Source organism: Myotis lucifugus, unplaced genomic scaffold, assembly GCF_000147115.1.
Source record: "Myotis lucifugus unplaced genomic scaffold, Myoluc2.0 scaffold_65, whole genome shotgun sequence".
In the NCBI taxonomy this organism is placed as follows: Eukaryota; Metazoa; Chordata; class Mammalia; order Chiroptera; family Vespertilionidae; genus Myotis; species Myotis lucifugus.
Genome location: NW_005871113.1, coordinates 2,998,333 through 3,015,137, shown reverse-complemented (window position 1 = coordinate 3,015,137; position 16,805 = coordinate 2,998,333). Strand labels below are relative to the sequence as shown.

General features: G+C 46.0%; 1 protein-coding gene across 1 annotated transcript in view; it reads right to left on the bottom strand.

Moving 5' to 3' along the window:
* Positions 1-6,124: 6,124 nt before the first annotated feature.
* The window catches only part of PTPN14 (protein tyrosine phosphatase, non-receptor type 14), a 101,851-nt gene continuing 91,170 nt past the window's right edge, over positions 6,125-16,805 (bottom strand). Inside the window, 1 exon segment of the mRNA XM_023754754.1 lies at positions 6,125-13,497. Within this exon segment, the coding sequence (XP_023610522.1) occupies positions 13,369-13,497 (129 nt within the window). The 3' untranslated portion in view covers positions 6,125-13,368.

Genomic DNA, 16,805 nt, shown 5'->3' with positions numbered 1-16,805 from the left:
GTCAGGTGGCCACTTTAGCCTGAAGTTGCTTTCGGGGTTCAGTGCCTTTGGAGGAAGAAAGAGGGAAGATGCAGGAAGGGAAAAAAGGTACCTGTGGAAAAGATGAAGGGATTAAGTACAATTTGGCAGTTACAAAAGTCATGGGGATGTAAAGTCCCTCTCTTTACTGCTCTGTCATCTTTCCTTCCTCTTGTGCACACACCCACATGCATCTCACACAGTTCACGGCACACAGTGAGGCGAGCAAGTAGGACGCATTCTCTTGTCCAGTCAAGTGCAATAAGACATTTAGTGAACACCTACTATATGCAAAACAGTCTGCATAGCTCTCCAGGTCCAGCATAAGGAATATAGTCAGTAATATAGCTATGTATAGTGCCAGGTAGATGGCTGACCACCATCCTGTGCACCTGAAACTAATATAACATTGAATGTCAATTGTAATTGAAAAAAATCTTTTAAAGCAAAGCAAAATAAATAGTTGAATTTAAAAAAAAGGGGGTGGGGTGGGGAATAAAGGTACCCGTGAGGGAGAACAATTAAGTGAGCTGGGTGTCCCTCCCTGGCAGGAGCCTGCGTCTGTGTCGATTCTTGCGTCTGGTGCCTGGTCTCCCTTCAATGCATACAGGTGTTCCACATGTGCTTCTCTTTCTTGGCTCTTTCCTCATCTGTCTGAAAGCAGACTTTCCATCTCTCCTTCTGTTCATTGGTCTGTGCAGCCCTCTCCTTGTCTGGAAACACTCCAGGGAAAGCTTAAGAAGGAAAAGAATTTTTCCTTACCAACTCGGTGTTGTTGAGCAAACACTGGTCTCTCCCCGAGCGCGCGGCCAGCAGGAATCCAGCTTCCCCACAGCCCAGAAGGTAGCAACCTGGGGATTGTTTGTTAGCAACCGCTGCCGAGAAGCGCAGACCCAGAACCAGGCCTGTGCCAGGCGCAGGGATGTTTCCCGTAATCCAAAGAGGAACTTCCCCATTAGGTAATACGAAGTCTGATGGAGTGGACGCCAGCCTTTTTATATGCATGATCATGCAAATGGCTTGAGCAGCCATAAATCTGCTGTGTTATCTTCCTTCCTCATCTCCACACACCCACACGCATCCCTCACACACAGTTCATGGCACACAGTGGGCCCAGCAGGTGGGATGCATTCTCTTGTCCAGTCCAGTGCAATAAGGTGTTTATTGAACACCTGCTATATGCGAAACAGTCCGAATAGCTCTCGAGTGTGGAGAGATGTGGAAGGCATGGTCCTGCCTCTGGGTAGCTTAGGGTTTTAATAAAGCTAATTTACTTGGTAGCTAAGCCTAAAATAAGCGTTGCCCACCATCTTGGTGTTTTATAGAAGTCATAATTGTTCAATAAATTTAAAACAAAGGGATCTGAAACGAGTGCACAGCTCCTTCTCCCGCACCAGTCGCACTCCCCAGTGAACAGTTTGCGTATGTGATCCCAATTTTTCCATCTCCATATAAGTAGATTTCGAGAAACCAAGGCAGAATGGCACGGACGTATTTTGTAATCTCTGACTCAACAATAAGGACCTCTTTTCATTTTAGCTTCTGCAGATTTGCCCCATTCTTGTTAGAGGCAGAAGAATGTGCATGTTGTAATTTACTCAGCCGTTCTCCTCGCTATGGACCTGTGGTTTTTCCAGTTTGCTGTTATTATAAACAATGTCACATTGAACACTCTTAGACTAATAACTTTGCTGACGTGTGGTAGGTAGCATTTTGGGGGATTCCTAGAAGTGGGATTTCAGAATCAAATAGTGGAAACATTTATGTGGAATAAATACGGCCACATTTTTATTTCAGGGGCAGGGGGGAATCTGACCATTTTATTTATTTTTTAATGTACTTTTTATCGTATAGTATTACAGATACCTCTCATCCCTCTCCCCTTTAAATCCCTCCTTCCAGCCCTACCCAGCCCCTTCCCAGGTCGTCATTACCCTATTGTCCATGTCCATTGGTTATGCATATAAGCATATAAATTCTTGTCCCCCCAACCCCACATCAAGGTATGTCAGTCTATTCCATGCCTCCATGCTTCAGGTCTTATTTTGTTGGTCAGTTCATTTTGTTCATTAGATTCCACAAATAAGTGAGATCATGTGATATTTATTTGTCTTTCTTCAATTGGCTTATTTCAGTGAGCATAGTATTTTCCAGGTCCATCCATGTGGTCCCAAAGGGTAAGAGGTCCCTCTTTTTCACAGGTGCATAGTATTCCATAGTGTAAATGTCCCACAGCTTTTTTTATCCACTCATCTACTGATGGGCACTTGGGCTGTTTCCAAATCTTAGCTATTGTAAATAACGCTGTTATGAACATAGGAGTGTGTATATTCTTTCTGAATGGTGTTTTGGGGTTTTTAGGATATATTTCCAGAACTGGGATCACTGAGTCAAACGGAAGTTCCATTTTTTATTTTTTTGAGGAAACGCCATACTGTTTTCCATAGTGGCTGCACCAAGCTGCATTCCCATCAGCAGTGTACCAGTGTTTCCTTTTCTCCACATCCTTGCCAGCACTTGTTGTTTGTTGATTCGTTGGTGATAGCCATTCTGACAGGTGTGAAGTGATATCTCACTCTGACAGGTGTGAGGTGGTTTTAATTTGCATTTCTCTGATTAGTGACTAGAATTTTTTCATATGTCTCTAGGCCAGTGGTTCTCAATCTTGGCTGCACATTAGAACCATAACAAAGAAACAGAATTTCCAGAGGATGAAGCCCAGAAATCAGGATTTTAAAAAGATTCCCAGGTGATTCTAATGTGCAGCCAAGGTTGAGAACCACTGCTCTAGTCTAGGCCATTTGTATGTCCTCGTTGGAGAAATGTTTATTCAGGTCTTCAACCCATTTTTTAAATTGGATTGTTTGTTTGTTGTTGAGTTGTATGAGTACTTTATATACTTTGGATATTAACCCCTTATCGGATGTATCATTAGCAAATATGTTCTCCCATGCAGTGGGCTTTCTTGTTGTTTTGTTGGTTTATTTTGCTGTGCAGAAGCTTTTTATTTTGATGTAGCCCCATTTGTTTATTTTCTCCTTAGTTTCCTTTGCCCTAGGACAGTGGTCAGCAAACTGTGGCTCGGCATCCGTGGCTCGCAAGCCACACGAGGCTCTTTGGCCCCTTGAGTGTGGCTCTTCCACAAAATACCAGCTCTTCCACAAAATACCGACTTCTGTGCATGGGCCACGAAGTTTCAATCGCACTGTACTTGCGCGCCCGCACGTGGTATTTTGTGGAAGAGCCACACTCAAGGGGCCAAAGAGCCGCATGTGGCTCGCAAGCCGCAGTTTGCCAACCACTGTCCTAGGAGATGTACCCGTAAACATATTGCTATAGAGATGCCTGATGTTTACTGCCTATGTTCTCCTCTAAGACATTTATGGTTTCATGCCTTACATGTAAGTCTTTTATCCATCTTGAGTTTATTGTTTTTGTATGGTGTACTAGTAAGTTGGTGGTTTAGTTTCATCCTTTTGCGTGTGTCTGTCCAGTTTTCCCAGTACCATTTGTTGAAGAAACTGTCTTTATTGTATGTTCTTGCCTCTTTTGTCAAATATTAATTGACCATAATGGTGTGGGTCAATTTTGGGGGTCTCTGTTCCATTCCATTGGTCTTGTGCCTGTTCTTGTGCCAGTACCAGGCTGTTTTTGGTTATAATGGCTTTGTATTATGGTTTGACATCTGGTATTGTGATCTCTCCTACTTCATTCTTCTTTCTCAAGATTGCTGCAGCTATTCGGGGTCTTTTGTGGTTCCATATAAACTTTTGGAGTATCTGTTGCCACATTTTTTTCTAAAAAACTATCAGGTGCCAGTAGGATATAATATTTGTAGTATTTGTTTCCCTCTACCCTCCTAACAGTACTATTAAAAACTTTTTTTTTGCCAATCTACTGTATGAAATACTTTGTTTTACATGCATTTATTAATGAGATTGGGTACTTTTTCATCCACCTAGGAATTGTGTTTCTTCTCTGAGTTGTTATTTATGGCAGTTGCCGATTTTGCTATTCATGTCTTTTATTATAATTTATAAGAGCTCAATGTGTATTGGGATATTAGCTCTTTGTCCTGTACTGACAATGGTTCCTCTGGTTGTCCATTAACTTTATTTTTAAAAAGTGTTTTTATTGATTTGAAAGAGAGAGGAAGGGAGAGAGATACATCAATGTGAAAGAGAAACATCATTTGGCTGCCTCCTGCACGCCCCCTACTGGGGATCGAGCCCACAACTCAGGCATGTGCCTGACCCAGAATTGACCTGTGGCCTTTTAGGTGCATGGGATGATGCTCAACCACTGAGCAACACCAGCCAGGCCATTCACTTTATTTCTCATGACACTACTGAACCCAAGCAGATTGCATCTTTAAATGAAGAAAAGAAAGAAAACCATTTTTAAAATGTAAGTCTTTGATCTATCTGGAATTGTGTTAATAGAAAGAGATCTGATGGTACTATTTAAAATTTTCAACGTTCACAATTGCTAGCTACTTATGCCAGCATCATTGATTGAATGGTTTATTTTCCCCTGCTGACTTGAAATGTTCCCATTCCCATAAGACATTGGTTTATTTCTATACTATTTCATCCCATTGATTTGCCAGTAAAATACTCTTGATTTTTGTTGTACTCTAAAACTTTCAGTATCTACTGGAGCTAATCTGTTGTGTTCGCTGGGATTTTTCTGACCATTATCCCATGCTGAACCCTCCAAAGTACTTGAGAGTCCTCTCTTGACCTTTCCCCACCCCCCGGCTCCAAAAATGCTATTGCGATATTTACTAGAATTGCTTTGGAGTCAGCGATACAGAGAAATGACCTCTTCTATCCAAGCATGTAGTGTTTACCAATTTGTCTATGTTTTGCCTCAAAGGGTTTAGTTATGTTTATGTAGGTCCTACAGATCCCCCTTAACACCTAGATTTAATGTTTCCGTAGCTACTATGAATGAGCTTTTCTTCCATTCTGTTTCATGACTGGTAAGTCTGACAAGTTCTCCCCATTTATTTTTATTAAAGAAAATAAAATGTAGAAATCAGAAAATAGGCATGTTTGAGCCCGTTTTTGTCATTTTACTGCAAATTTGTATTTAACATTTAATTACATTTAGTTCTACATTTTTTTAAAAAAGTTTCTTCTCCCGCTCTGTTTGGAGATAAACAGAAGTCTACTAGTGTTTTCTAAATTATATAAAACCACTTTCTGTTTATCCACCAAAGAAAATAAACTGAGTCTATTTACTCAGTCCATGAGAGAGAAAACAGATTAGTGTGTGTACCTACTCTTTTGCCATCTACCGGACTTCTCTCCATTTTCATTGGCATTTTGCCTATTATCATCTTTTAAAAATAGTATGTGGCTTTTCCCTCAAGAACTAGAATTGTTTTGTTGCCACAGTCAACATATACAGAGATCTGTCCGTTTAGTGAGACATTTGCCATCTCCTTCCACCCTCGCTTACCGTATTCTCATTTGCATCATGTGAACCACACTGGGACGTGCGTAGGTGAACAGTAACTCGTCTAGTGCCAGGGCTGCGCATGGGTCACTCCCAGCCGTGGTGCTGTCACCCCGTAGTGTCGGCCCTCATCACCAGGGCTTCATTGTGCGTCTATGGCAGCTGATGGGCTGGAAATAATAAGGGTGGGGCCGCCGCCTTAAAGCTAGCGATGAGTTATGCTCTTAATAACATTGAAAGACAAAAACTAAAAGTTGGGTCTTGTCTGGCAGCCTGGTGCCTGCCTTTTGCAGGTGCACGGTTGGGATCGGAGTAAATGACAGTTGGGGGAAGGGACTCGGTGCCCCATGAGGGTTATCAGGACATTTGTGAGAAGGGGGTCTGTTTCTGTGTCGTCTTCGCTCCATCTGCCTAGCGATCATCTCGTTCAGATATTTTTTCTAACAGTGACAACTCTGGAAATGTCGAACTAATTATTTAGTGTGATCACGTTATACAGGAATAAAACGTGGGCAGAAATGGTGTTAGAAAACTGAAAAGTAGATGTTCCCAGGCCCCTGTGCTCATGAAAATAACCCTCGACGAGATGGCTGCTTTCAACTAAAGCGAACACACATAGTACAGAAGAGAGAAAATGCAACTGTTTTTCTCTGGAAAAAGAAACAAGTTTATTGCATATGTAAATCAATAGATATCTTTTATAAAAAAAGGTTAGAATAAAGATCTCACATTTGTAAAGGCACATATGAAACATTTCACAGCCATGACACAGGCAGTGAGAACATACACAATAGCAACTAGGACCAGTATAATGTAAATAAGACGTTATAAAAACAGATAGGAAACAGTGCAAAAAATACTGTCAAAAGTCAGTTTTATACACCGCATGACTGTGTACAAAACTGCCAAGCATAAGCTTATTTACTGATATAAAAAAGCGTAGGATAGCATGCATAGTTTTATTTAAGGCTTTTAATATTATTAAATTGAGAGGGAGTCTGTAACAAAGTCGAGCTGACATGAATATTGATAAACCACTTCCCCACTTAGGGAATGTCCTATGAACTTCTCACTCCCTCTCTCCCCTTACAAGTTGGTGATAGACTGGACTTCCATTTGTAAGGTGGCAACTCAGGATCCCAAGTCCCAACCCGGAATGCGTTTCTCACAGCAACAACCTATCAGGCGGCTAAGTTTCCAGGTCAGCCCTGGAAATAATAATAGCCAACCAGCTCGGGCTGGCCCAACCCGAGATTTCAGCGGCGCTGCAAGCCAGGCTTCTGTGGGCCGACCCACGAACCTTCAGAACCAACTGGTTTCTAAGCTGTCTATACCTCCTTTGGACTTGAAACCTATTCACTGTCAAGTGGTTTGAATGATACACAATGCACAACATTTTATAAAACACAGACCAAGGAAAGCATCAAAATACTGAAGTCGCAGAAAAACAGTCCAGTGAAACAAACTAGGTAAGCCTGTTATTTGAAGCAACACAAGTTACATAAGGTTATAGAGTCAATAGTCATCTGCATATGTAACCCTTTCTTTTTCCACTTAAGACTCCTCGAAGGAGTGAGCTATTCGAGGAACAAAGGAAATCCCAGGGAACCATCTCTACTGAAGAGGAACCTCACTCCTGAAAGGATCGAGTTAATGGATTTTGAAAATTCCAAGCAGTGGCAAGGAAGTTCACTGAAAGGGAACGGCAGTAACATTTTACCAGGTTCAAGTTGGGAAAAACAAATGGCTCTGAGTGACAGCTTTCAGCTCTTGGCTGGAGGTGACTAATTAGCTACCCTGCAGTTGAGGGAGGAGGGAGGCCCCTGAGAAGTGCCCAGAACGCCGGGCACCCCGGCCCTGAGAGCCACCTCCCTAAACTCAAAGCAGGATTCCTGAGATTTCAGCAAAACAGCACCACCCCAGCGCACACACAGACCCCAATCCGATCTTGGCAGCTTTCTCCTTGAAACTGTGTCAGGTGAGGAGGCCTGTGCATTGCCCTGGAGGTTGGGGAAGAAGAATGGGGTAAGCTAGAGAGTGGATGAGCAGCGTGCCCTGCCCCTCCCTGGATGACAGATCATAAGTACGTTCTGTGGAAAAGCCTGAGGAGCCCGGCGCCGTCCCTGATTCTGCCTAGGATGGAGGGAGCATGGGTGCAGGAGGAAGCTAGAAACAAACTCATCGGACCACACACACCATGTGCCAAGTGCAGCCGCTGGGAATCCATGTAGGTTACCTTGAAAGGAACAGCGGGCGCTGCTGCAATCATCACTGTAAACAGGGCCGGCAACCGAATCCATCCTGGCTTTCATCTCTCGTGCTGAGTGGGGGCATCGCCCAGGGGGAAGGAGTGGCTGCTGACAGCTTCCTAGCTGTTTCCATTCTGGTTATTTCCATCTGTCAGATCTTATACTCCTTAAAACTACATAACTTTTAAAAATTAAAATCCGATTTCCTAATTACATCGTTTGGAGAGGTTTAAGAGTGGTTCTCTATGACAGATGAAACCATTCGGTAGGGGTCACCCTGACAGGGAAGGGGAAGAAATGGTGTGCTGCCGGAGAGCAAGGCGAGGTCAGCACAGCCCTGGGTGAGTGAGTTGCTCTTGGAATGAAGAGGGTGACGTCACAAGATAGTCCCACCCAGCACCCCAACAAGACAAGGAACGATTGCAGTCACTGTCCTGATACCTCCCAGTTCTGGGGCCCTGATCATAAACACTAGCATAAAGGGCAGGAAAGAGGAATGAAGATGCCCGGGAGCTGTGACTGCCAACACCGGGAGCCACATGGAGGAGCAGAGCCCCCTGCTCATAGGACTACCAGGAAGGCATCAGCTACCAGCAAGCGAGGGGAGGCGGGATTCCTGAGCAGCAAACGCAGGCACCACCAGAACCCATGACACCACCAAGCTCTACGCCAACAGTGAAGACGCGGTTTAAAACCACACACAAGGGTGACACAGACGCCAGCGTGGCCGCCCGTCTTTCCCAGGGAGGCCACCGCATGGTTTCTGGCCGCACAGAAAGGGAGGTAGGGAGCAGGACAGACATTCTGGAGTCCAGAAAATTATTTGCGAATGTTTTGGTAACAACTTCAGGGCTGATCTAAAAGCCTCCCCCCTTTCTCTCCCCCTTCCTAGCTCCGCTCTGGGCAAGCTTATGGCACTTTCTGGAAAGAATGATCCTGAGGGCCCAAAGTGTGGCAGAAGGAGCAGTGACTTCTACGCAGCTGCTTGTCAAATTCGGGCTGCACTTCAACTCCAGCCCTGCTGCCTTACAATGCAATGCCCTTGAATTTGCTGTTAGAACGGGAGGGCAGGCGGAAGCTGTGAACAGGAGGAACTGATGTGCACCCTCCCCTTTATGGCACCAAACCGCACAATCCCAGGCTCATGGGCATTTTTACAGAGAACCTCTTAGTTTGGCCTTGAGAGCAACATGCAGATGCATTAAGCTGGAAAAGATAAGAAAGGTGGTCTTATCTGGATAAAAATGCTCACCCACTGGAGTTTATGGGTTGGCTGAATTGGAATGGGTACACCTCACATTTCTCCCAGGCACGTTGCTGCTATTTGCAACCGATGGTCACTAAGGCCTTTGCCCTCCAGAGTCTTAGAAACAGGCAAAGACAAGAACCATTCTGCTTTCTCGCTCAGAGCTCAAGGGAAGTGTCAAACACAACTGAGCGCCCTAGCGATTTCCACCCCACAGGGCCAACTCGTTTGTCAGTCACAGAGCTGTGGGCCACTGGGACACGTGTTCAGTGTCCACGGAAAACCCCAACTTCTCCCCTTGGAGGTGGTGCTAGGTGGGTTGTTGCTTTGCTCACAAAAAGGAATTACTACCTAGGAGCATGAGAAGTGTCTGATAAAAACCACAGGCAACGATACAAAACAGCAGCAGCAGAATCTTTGGCAAAACAAGAGAAAGCTGAATTCCCACAAAGGGCCAGCCTAAGAGCCCGACAGTGACTATTTGGTGCCTCTGGAAATGTCCTACACCAGGAGCCCACTATCCCTGACACAAAGGTGGAATGAGGGGTAGATGAACATGGGTCTGATCCAATCCCAACCCTTGAGTCTAAGCTCCCTGCACCTGCCTCCCACCCCAAGTGGTTGACGTATCTGCCCAAAAGAATCAATAACTATACCCATTTCCTCCGCCAAACACGCATTGGAAGTCGGAGAGAGATTAGAAAACATTCTGTGTTCTGACAGGCCACCTTCGGGGGTCGTACATCACGTTCCCTAACCACCGGGCTGAGGACAGCTAATACTGATTGCACATCCAGAAAAGACAGCATCGGAAAACCCCAGGGTGATGCGCCTGATGGCCAAGCCCGCCCATCAGAATCAACACGTGCTAACATCTCTGCAGTGACTCCCAGGCCCCACGAGATGGCCCACTCACCAAGTGAGGTGAGAATCACCAGAGCAAGACGGCACGTCCTCCCAGGGCCACGCTGCCCACTGCACGGGCCTCCGTGAGCTACAGCACTTGTTTGAAAAAAATGCCATATGGTGTGTTGGGATCTATACTACGTTGGGGGAAGAAACATTCTACAGACTAGGTTGATCCATGTTATTATAAGTAAAATATGGTCCAACCATTGGAAATTTCATCTGGGTCAACCTATGGTAAGCTGGGAAAGATCAGAAAAGGAAGCAACTGGATAAAAACGCTGACCTGCAGTACCCACTGGAGCTTATAACTGAACCACAGAAGCTGAGAGCAAACAGGATGAAGGTGAGGTGAGCACTGGGCGAGCCCGTGGTCAAATCTCAGAGAGCAGCCCACAAGGAAGGAGCCGAGATGGACAAGTGACTCCCTAGGCAAACAATGGCATGCATTACAGTTAAAAATGTAGTTCCTCTTCTCAATCTAGGACCACAAAAAGTATAAAAGTGAGATTACCTGTATTGGGGCTCCTCGGAAGTCTATCCCTCCGAGTATTCCATGTGGAGAAGTTTTCCCCTTCCTGATCTTACTGCTCCCCTCCAACGGAGGCGAGGAGCCCATTCCTCTTTATTGTCCTATGAAGAAATCAATGTGTGATACTTCCTGTCTGGGGAAAGAGGTGTCTATCAATGGAAATGCTACTGAAAGGTGGTGTCTCCTTGGAGAAACCCATTAAGCTCACAGGCTCAGCTCAGCTCCAGGATGAAGACATCAAATTCCACCCACAATCCAGCGACCGTACTGAACAAGGACAAACACAGGGCCGATGCATCCAGATGAGTGTGGATTAGAGAAACAAAACATTTCACCTGGAGAACTTCAAAACCAGAGGCCTGGGTGTGTTTGAGGGCTTTGTTGTTGAGAAATTTTTTAATTTTCTCTCTTCAAACCCAAACCACAGCAGCAGACTCCGACAGCCCCAGCTTCAGACTTGGTACATCATCAGGAACTCATTCCAAAAGCTCTAACTAGATAACTAATTTAATACACTTTGCTTCAAGGTTTATTCCTTGGCAGGCTTCCCAGATACAAAGCATCTCTGGGCAATGATTATGCAGATGCCACTGGAAGAACTTTAAGTGGCGGCCGCTAATTGAACAGGAGAGGGGCTGGCATTTGCTGGAGATGTGAAAAGGAATGCAAAATGTGCTGAAGGACCCAAAGCACTTGTTTTTCAAAAGGAAGGATGGGGCATAACTTTCAATGTTTGCCTTTGGGTTTCAACATAAACTTTGGCTAGGAAATTGGATATTAAACCCATTTATTTCCTGCATTCACGAATACTCCTGGAGCACAAGGTGGCAACAGCGGACGGGTTGAAGAGGGGACCGTGAGTGATGAGCGCAAAGAGACAGCAGATCTACGGGCTGCCCACACGAGACCTGTCAATGGCACCCACGCTGGGGCCCACGAGATGAAAGAGACATACTGGCAGTCCATCAAACAATAAAGCAGGCAATTGTTTGACATCCCTCACAGCAGAATATCCCAAGGATGGACTGTATCTAAGGAAAGGAAACCAATACCTCTCTGCCTGTGGATGATCCAAGTCCTGAGCGCCCGAGTGAGGGCTGTGAGCTCTGTTCCGCTGAAAATACGTGGCGTGCTAATAGCTTTCTTTTTCAGAATATAGACCCAAATTCCGGAACCTACAGAGCTCGGCTGAATTCTAATTCTTGACTGATTCTTTAGATCTTGGGGTAGAAGACAAAAGGCTCTCCATCACCAGAGACTCTGAGTCTAACGAAGAGAAAAATCATACCATCTGGCCAGATGTGGAACTGAGTTGATTCCTAAGCCAAAGCAGTTCCTGGGGACCTGTGTCCACACCCATCCGTTGGTGTGCGGTGACCGAAGTTACAGAGGCACACTCTTCTTTCTGGTTGATTTGATGCCTTCTTTCCTTGTATTTTCAGCCCAAGAACAGATAAAAAAGAAAATAAAAGCAGCAGTGGAAGAAGGCCTGGTAGACCACCACAGTGATCAATTCCGAGAACAAAACAATTTAAGTTACATTCAGGAAAAACTAGAGAAGAAAATCCCCCCCAAATTCAGCAAGATGGAAAGTGCGTGGAATATCAGTGTACTAACCTAAGAAATTCCGAAGCACAGGGACCAGTGAAGGCCAGGAAGAGACAAAGTGAGGACCGAGCTTCACTGAAGGCAGCGTTGACACCGCAAATGACCAGAGTGAGTTGTATGGAGAAAGGAGGGACCACCATGGGGCTCTGTGCGAGATGAACTCCACCACGTTCATCATGGGGGCCAGGACCGAGTGGGCTGAGTTTTACTCTCACAGACCAAAGTCTAGAGACGGCACCAGCACAGCGGGGTCACACTTGGTGTGGCTCCTGGCCAGGGCCCCTGCTGAGTGTCAAAGAGCCCCCATCAGCTTTCTCAAGTGTCTCCTTTATAACCTTTCCAATGACTTGGTGGCTCATGGACGGACAGAATACCCCCCAGCACCTTGACCTTCAGGCCCCCGTCCAGCACGCCCATCCTAAACAAACACAGGATCAAGGGCCTTCCTGTCTCCTTTCTCTTCTCACTCTGGTCCATTAGCTTCTCTCAATCAGGCAAGAAGCCGAGCTGCACAGATGGCCTGGCCCAGGGCCTCCAAGGCCACCAGCCTGGCACCCACCGAGCAAATGAGGAGCTGCTGCAAATACTGAGGGTGCGGCCCCCGGCAAGGAAACACAAGCTCCAGAGCCCAGATTAACGGGTGGTCGAGAAAGAGGCAAACAAAGCTCCCCATTCAGCCTGGGCAAGGATTACTCCACTGTAAATGCAGCCTTTCCTCTGGCTGCTCCGGCTGTCACTCAAGGTTAGAGGAGGGACTGGGGGAAGACTACTGAGGGTGAGGACAGAAGGAAGAAGGGAGGAATCATCCTGTCCATCAAGCCTCCCGAGCCCAAAATATAAGAGAAGAGCGTTTTTTCCCTCAGAAAAAAAGGTCTTGGCCCTCATCTTTACATTTTAGGATAAACTCATTTTCTTGCCATCTTTGATTTGGACATGAGCAATTAAGCTGATGAATTTCAGGGTTGGTTACCCATCTGGCTGCAACTTCACCAGAGATGTGTTCCCTTCTGCCTCTGTCCCCCAAATGGTCCACCAGGCGACCTTTCCCTACCAACGTGTTACAATGCAGATCGGTCAAAATGTGGTTCAAATGAAAAGCACTACATTACTGTGAAAACTGCAATTACAATGATTCACACAAGTTATTCCAAAGGGGGAAAAAATAAATTATCTCATATAAAATAATACATGATGTTTATGAAGAATCTTGGCTCCCGTGATGAGGGAGCCTGTGTCCTGCCGGCTCCAGCCACCCGTGCCCTGCTGGGGGAGCAGGCTTTGTGTGGAGGTGCCTCCCCATCTGCAAGATGGAGCTGGGTCCCTCTTCCAGGGGCTGGGTCCGGGGGTTAAATGAGTCTGGAGTTTTGGAGGAACTGAATGAGGACCTGGTAGACAAACTTGTACTGAGCGATGGTCTGGATCATGAACATCCTCTGCTCCCGGAGGAGCCGCAGCATCATGGGCACTTCCACCTTCTGCAAGAAAAGAGAAAAGCACAAGGTCCTGAGATGGGGAGCTTCCCTTGGGTGTTTCCTCATTCCTTCATCCAAGAAACATTCCCTCACTGCCCGTGTGCAGGTACAGGAGACAGCAAAGGACTCAGCCCCCTGTAGATTTTTCCAAAGACTCAATACCAGCAGTTGGAGAACCTGGTTGGCATGTACCACTGATGTGCTATTGTATTTTATTTTTAATACTAGAGGCCCGATGCATGAAATTCATGCAAGAATAGGCCTTCCTTCCCCTGGGTGTTGGCACCGGCTTCCCTCTGGCACCTGGGACCCGGGCTTCCCTCGCAGCCCTGGGTTCGTCTGGAAGGTCGTCCGGAAGGACATCTGGTCTAATTAGCATATTATGCTTTTATTATTATAGATGTTTTTATTTCAAAGAGAGGACGGAAGAAGGAGAGAGAGATGGAAACATCAATGATGAGAGAGAATCATTGATCGGCTGCCTCCTGCACACCCCATATTAAGGAATGAGCCTACAACCCGGGCATGTGTCCTGACTGGGAATAGAACTGTGACCTCCTGGTTCATGGGTCAACACTCAACCACTGAGCCACACCGGCCAGGGATGTGCTATTTAAAATACAGACCAGTGTGTTAGAGAAAACATAGAGGCTGGAGTTAAACCCGACTGGTATTCTCAACTCTATCATGGCCCAACGGTAGGATTTATGCCATCTCTTGCTCTTAGTTTCTTCACCTGTAAACAAGGATAATGGTGCTTTCCTCCAATGGCACAGTGGCCCTGCCCAGGTTAGTGATATGTCCTGGGCACTGACATGGGGTATAAGCAGTACCCACCTCCAGGATCACATAAAGACGTGCATGTAAAGCCTTGAGCACAATGTCTGCACACAGTTCTTAAGACCTCGCATGATCATCTTATAATGTTATGAAATGAACAATCACCTGCTGAAGCCACGCTCTACCATCCCTTCATCACCTGTGCCTCTGTTTCTCTGTGTTACACAAGGGTGCTAATAGGACCCTTCCCACAGAGTTAACTGTAAAGGCTTCTCAAGGTTGTAAAACTGCTAGAATAGTGCTGGCACATGGTAAACACTAACTACAGGTGAGCTGTTATCATATTTTCATTATTGTCATCATCATCACCATCACCTCCACTGCTGTTATCATATTTTCATTATTGTCATCATCATCATCATCATCATCATCACCATCACCTCCACCACCTCCACTTCCATCTCTGCCACCACCATCACCATCATACTACCTACACCCCCACCCTCTCCACTTCCATCCCCACCAGCACCACAACCACCGTCTCAATAGCCTGTAAGACTCAGCCCCAAGGACAGATGATCTGATACGGTGCAGTTTGGCGATAAGACCAAGAAGGGTCCCTTGGTCCTCAAGGAAAGAGTGCCCGTTGCCTTGAAGATTCACTCGCACAGGCTCTGATGTCCACTGGCCCTAACGCAAGGAATCAGGAGGCAGCTGATGCTTGCTCAGTCTCGCTTGGAAGGCATTTTCTCCTCCCTACTCTATGAAGGAGGGATAACCAACTCAGAAAAGCAGGAAGACCAAGCCATCTTGCTATTTGGCTGGGGATAACCTGGTCTTTGTAATGAACTCATCTGGGACAGACAGCTAAATCCAGGGGCCAAGAGAGGGTATTATAAACCATAAAACGTATGGGCATTAAAACGTGACAGGTAACATTCTGTGACCAAAAGCAACGGGCCACAAAGAGGCTTTTCGGAACAGCCTGGGTGAGTCCCCTCGCATCCCTCCCTCATAGGTGCTGACCTCACACATCTTTGTTTCAGGGAAAAGAAAAGGCATTTCATTACAAAATTAAAACTGCGTGGATTAGAGAATAAAACATAAAGGGGGTTAATCCAGAAGCCATGCAAAGGAGGCAGGAAAGTTTAGACAGGAAAATAATAGGACATACAATTTCATATTTGTCAAAAAAACAAACAAAAAATGAACGATCTAGACATGTTCCACCCTTCTCCCAAAATAAGGGCTTGGAGCTTACTCGTCAGGCCCGAAACAGAACAAAGTGGAGAACTTTTTTCGCCCTCACCAGCTACCAATAGCACTGATGGGAAACGGGCAGATAAGGCCAGCTATATTTGTGCTGGGGAAGGGAAGTGAAAAATGAGTCATCCAGCTATCTTTGAATATCAATGGGAACAGAAGTCCCTTTTGGACTGACCACGTTCCGGCAAAGAATGTTCTGGCGTGCGACTGGGCATTGAGGAAATCCGCTATGTTTGGACACACCAGAGAGAATTTAATCGCCCGAGCCCTCATCAAGTCCACGCGAGGCCCCAGTGGCCGGGTCCCTCCCTCGGTGCCATGCTGGCTCTGACATGTGCTGTGTACTGTCCTACTGGGCCAGGAACATCTGGTGATCAATGAGCCTTCGTGTCATCGCCTCACTGAGGCTTGGCCTTTGATGGGTCTCCGAAGAGCTCAAAACGGAACAATCCTTCATGTCAGACAAGATGGACAGAGTAGCTTCTCAAGTTGAAAAGGAGGACGGGGGAGCAGAGGTGTGCAAGGGAATGGAGACGAGAAGGGGAAGAAAGTGATAGGAGGGGGGAGAAAAAGACATGGGGGGAGGGAGGAGATGATGAGGCCCTTCCTCTGCCCCTGGAGCCCACGGTATGCTCAAGCCATAGGTCCCCTGGTTCCATTCCATCGTATCCCATCTCCCAGTGCTGAGTGGATTTGGGACTTGGAGGCAAGCTATCCACTCTACTAGAGACTTCCAGCAGTGACAGAAGCAAACAATCCAGAACTTCATGTGAGACAAAAGGATAAAAACTCACAGAAGATGATGAAACCTCTGTGACGCAATCTCAACTGATTCCACGAGGGGCATTTTGCTCATCAACAGAACGTTTGGTGTTTTCCAACACCAGGCCACATTATTCCGAACTCCCCTCCTCCTCCTCCTCAGCAGCACAAACATGCATCCTACAGACGGGAAGCTTCCAAAATGAACTTTTATAGGCAGGGAGTTTACAACCCTCTGAACATGTTTACACTTAACATTTACCGTTTTCCTGCAAGTTACACTATAACAAATTTCATGGGGAAGTAGTTAGTCTGACTTTCAAACCACGGATGGTAATGAGTAAATACGTATATTATTATATAAATTCCTTCGCAGAACGTGTGTTGTAACTTTCCCGAAAAACTACCGAACCACTTGGAAAGTGTCCTCGGATTCTCCAAGCTGTGTAATTTGGAAAATGACAGAACCTATGACACTTGAAGTTGGAGAAGGAAATAACAGG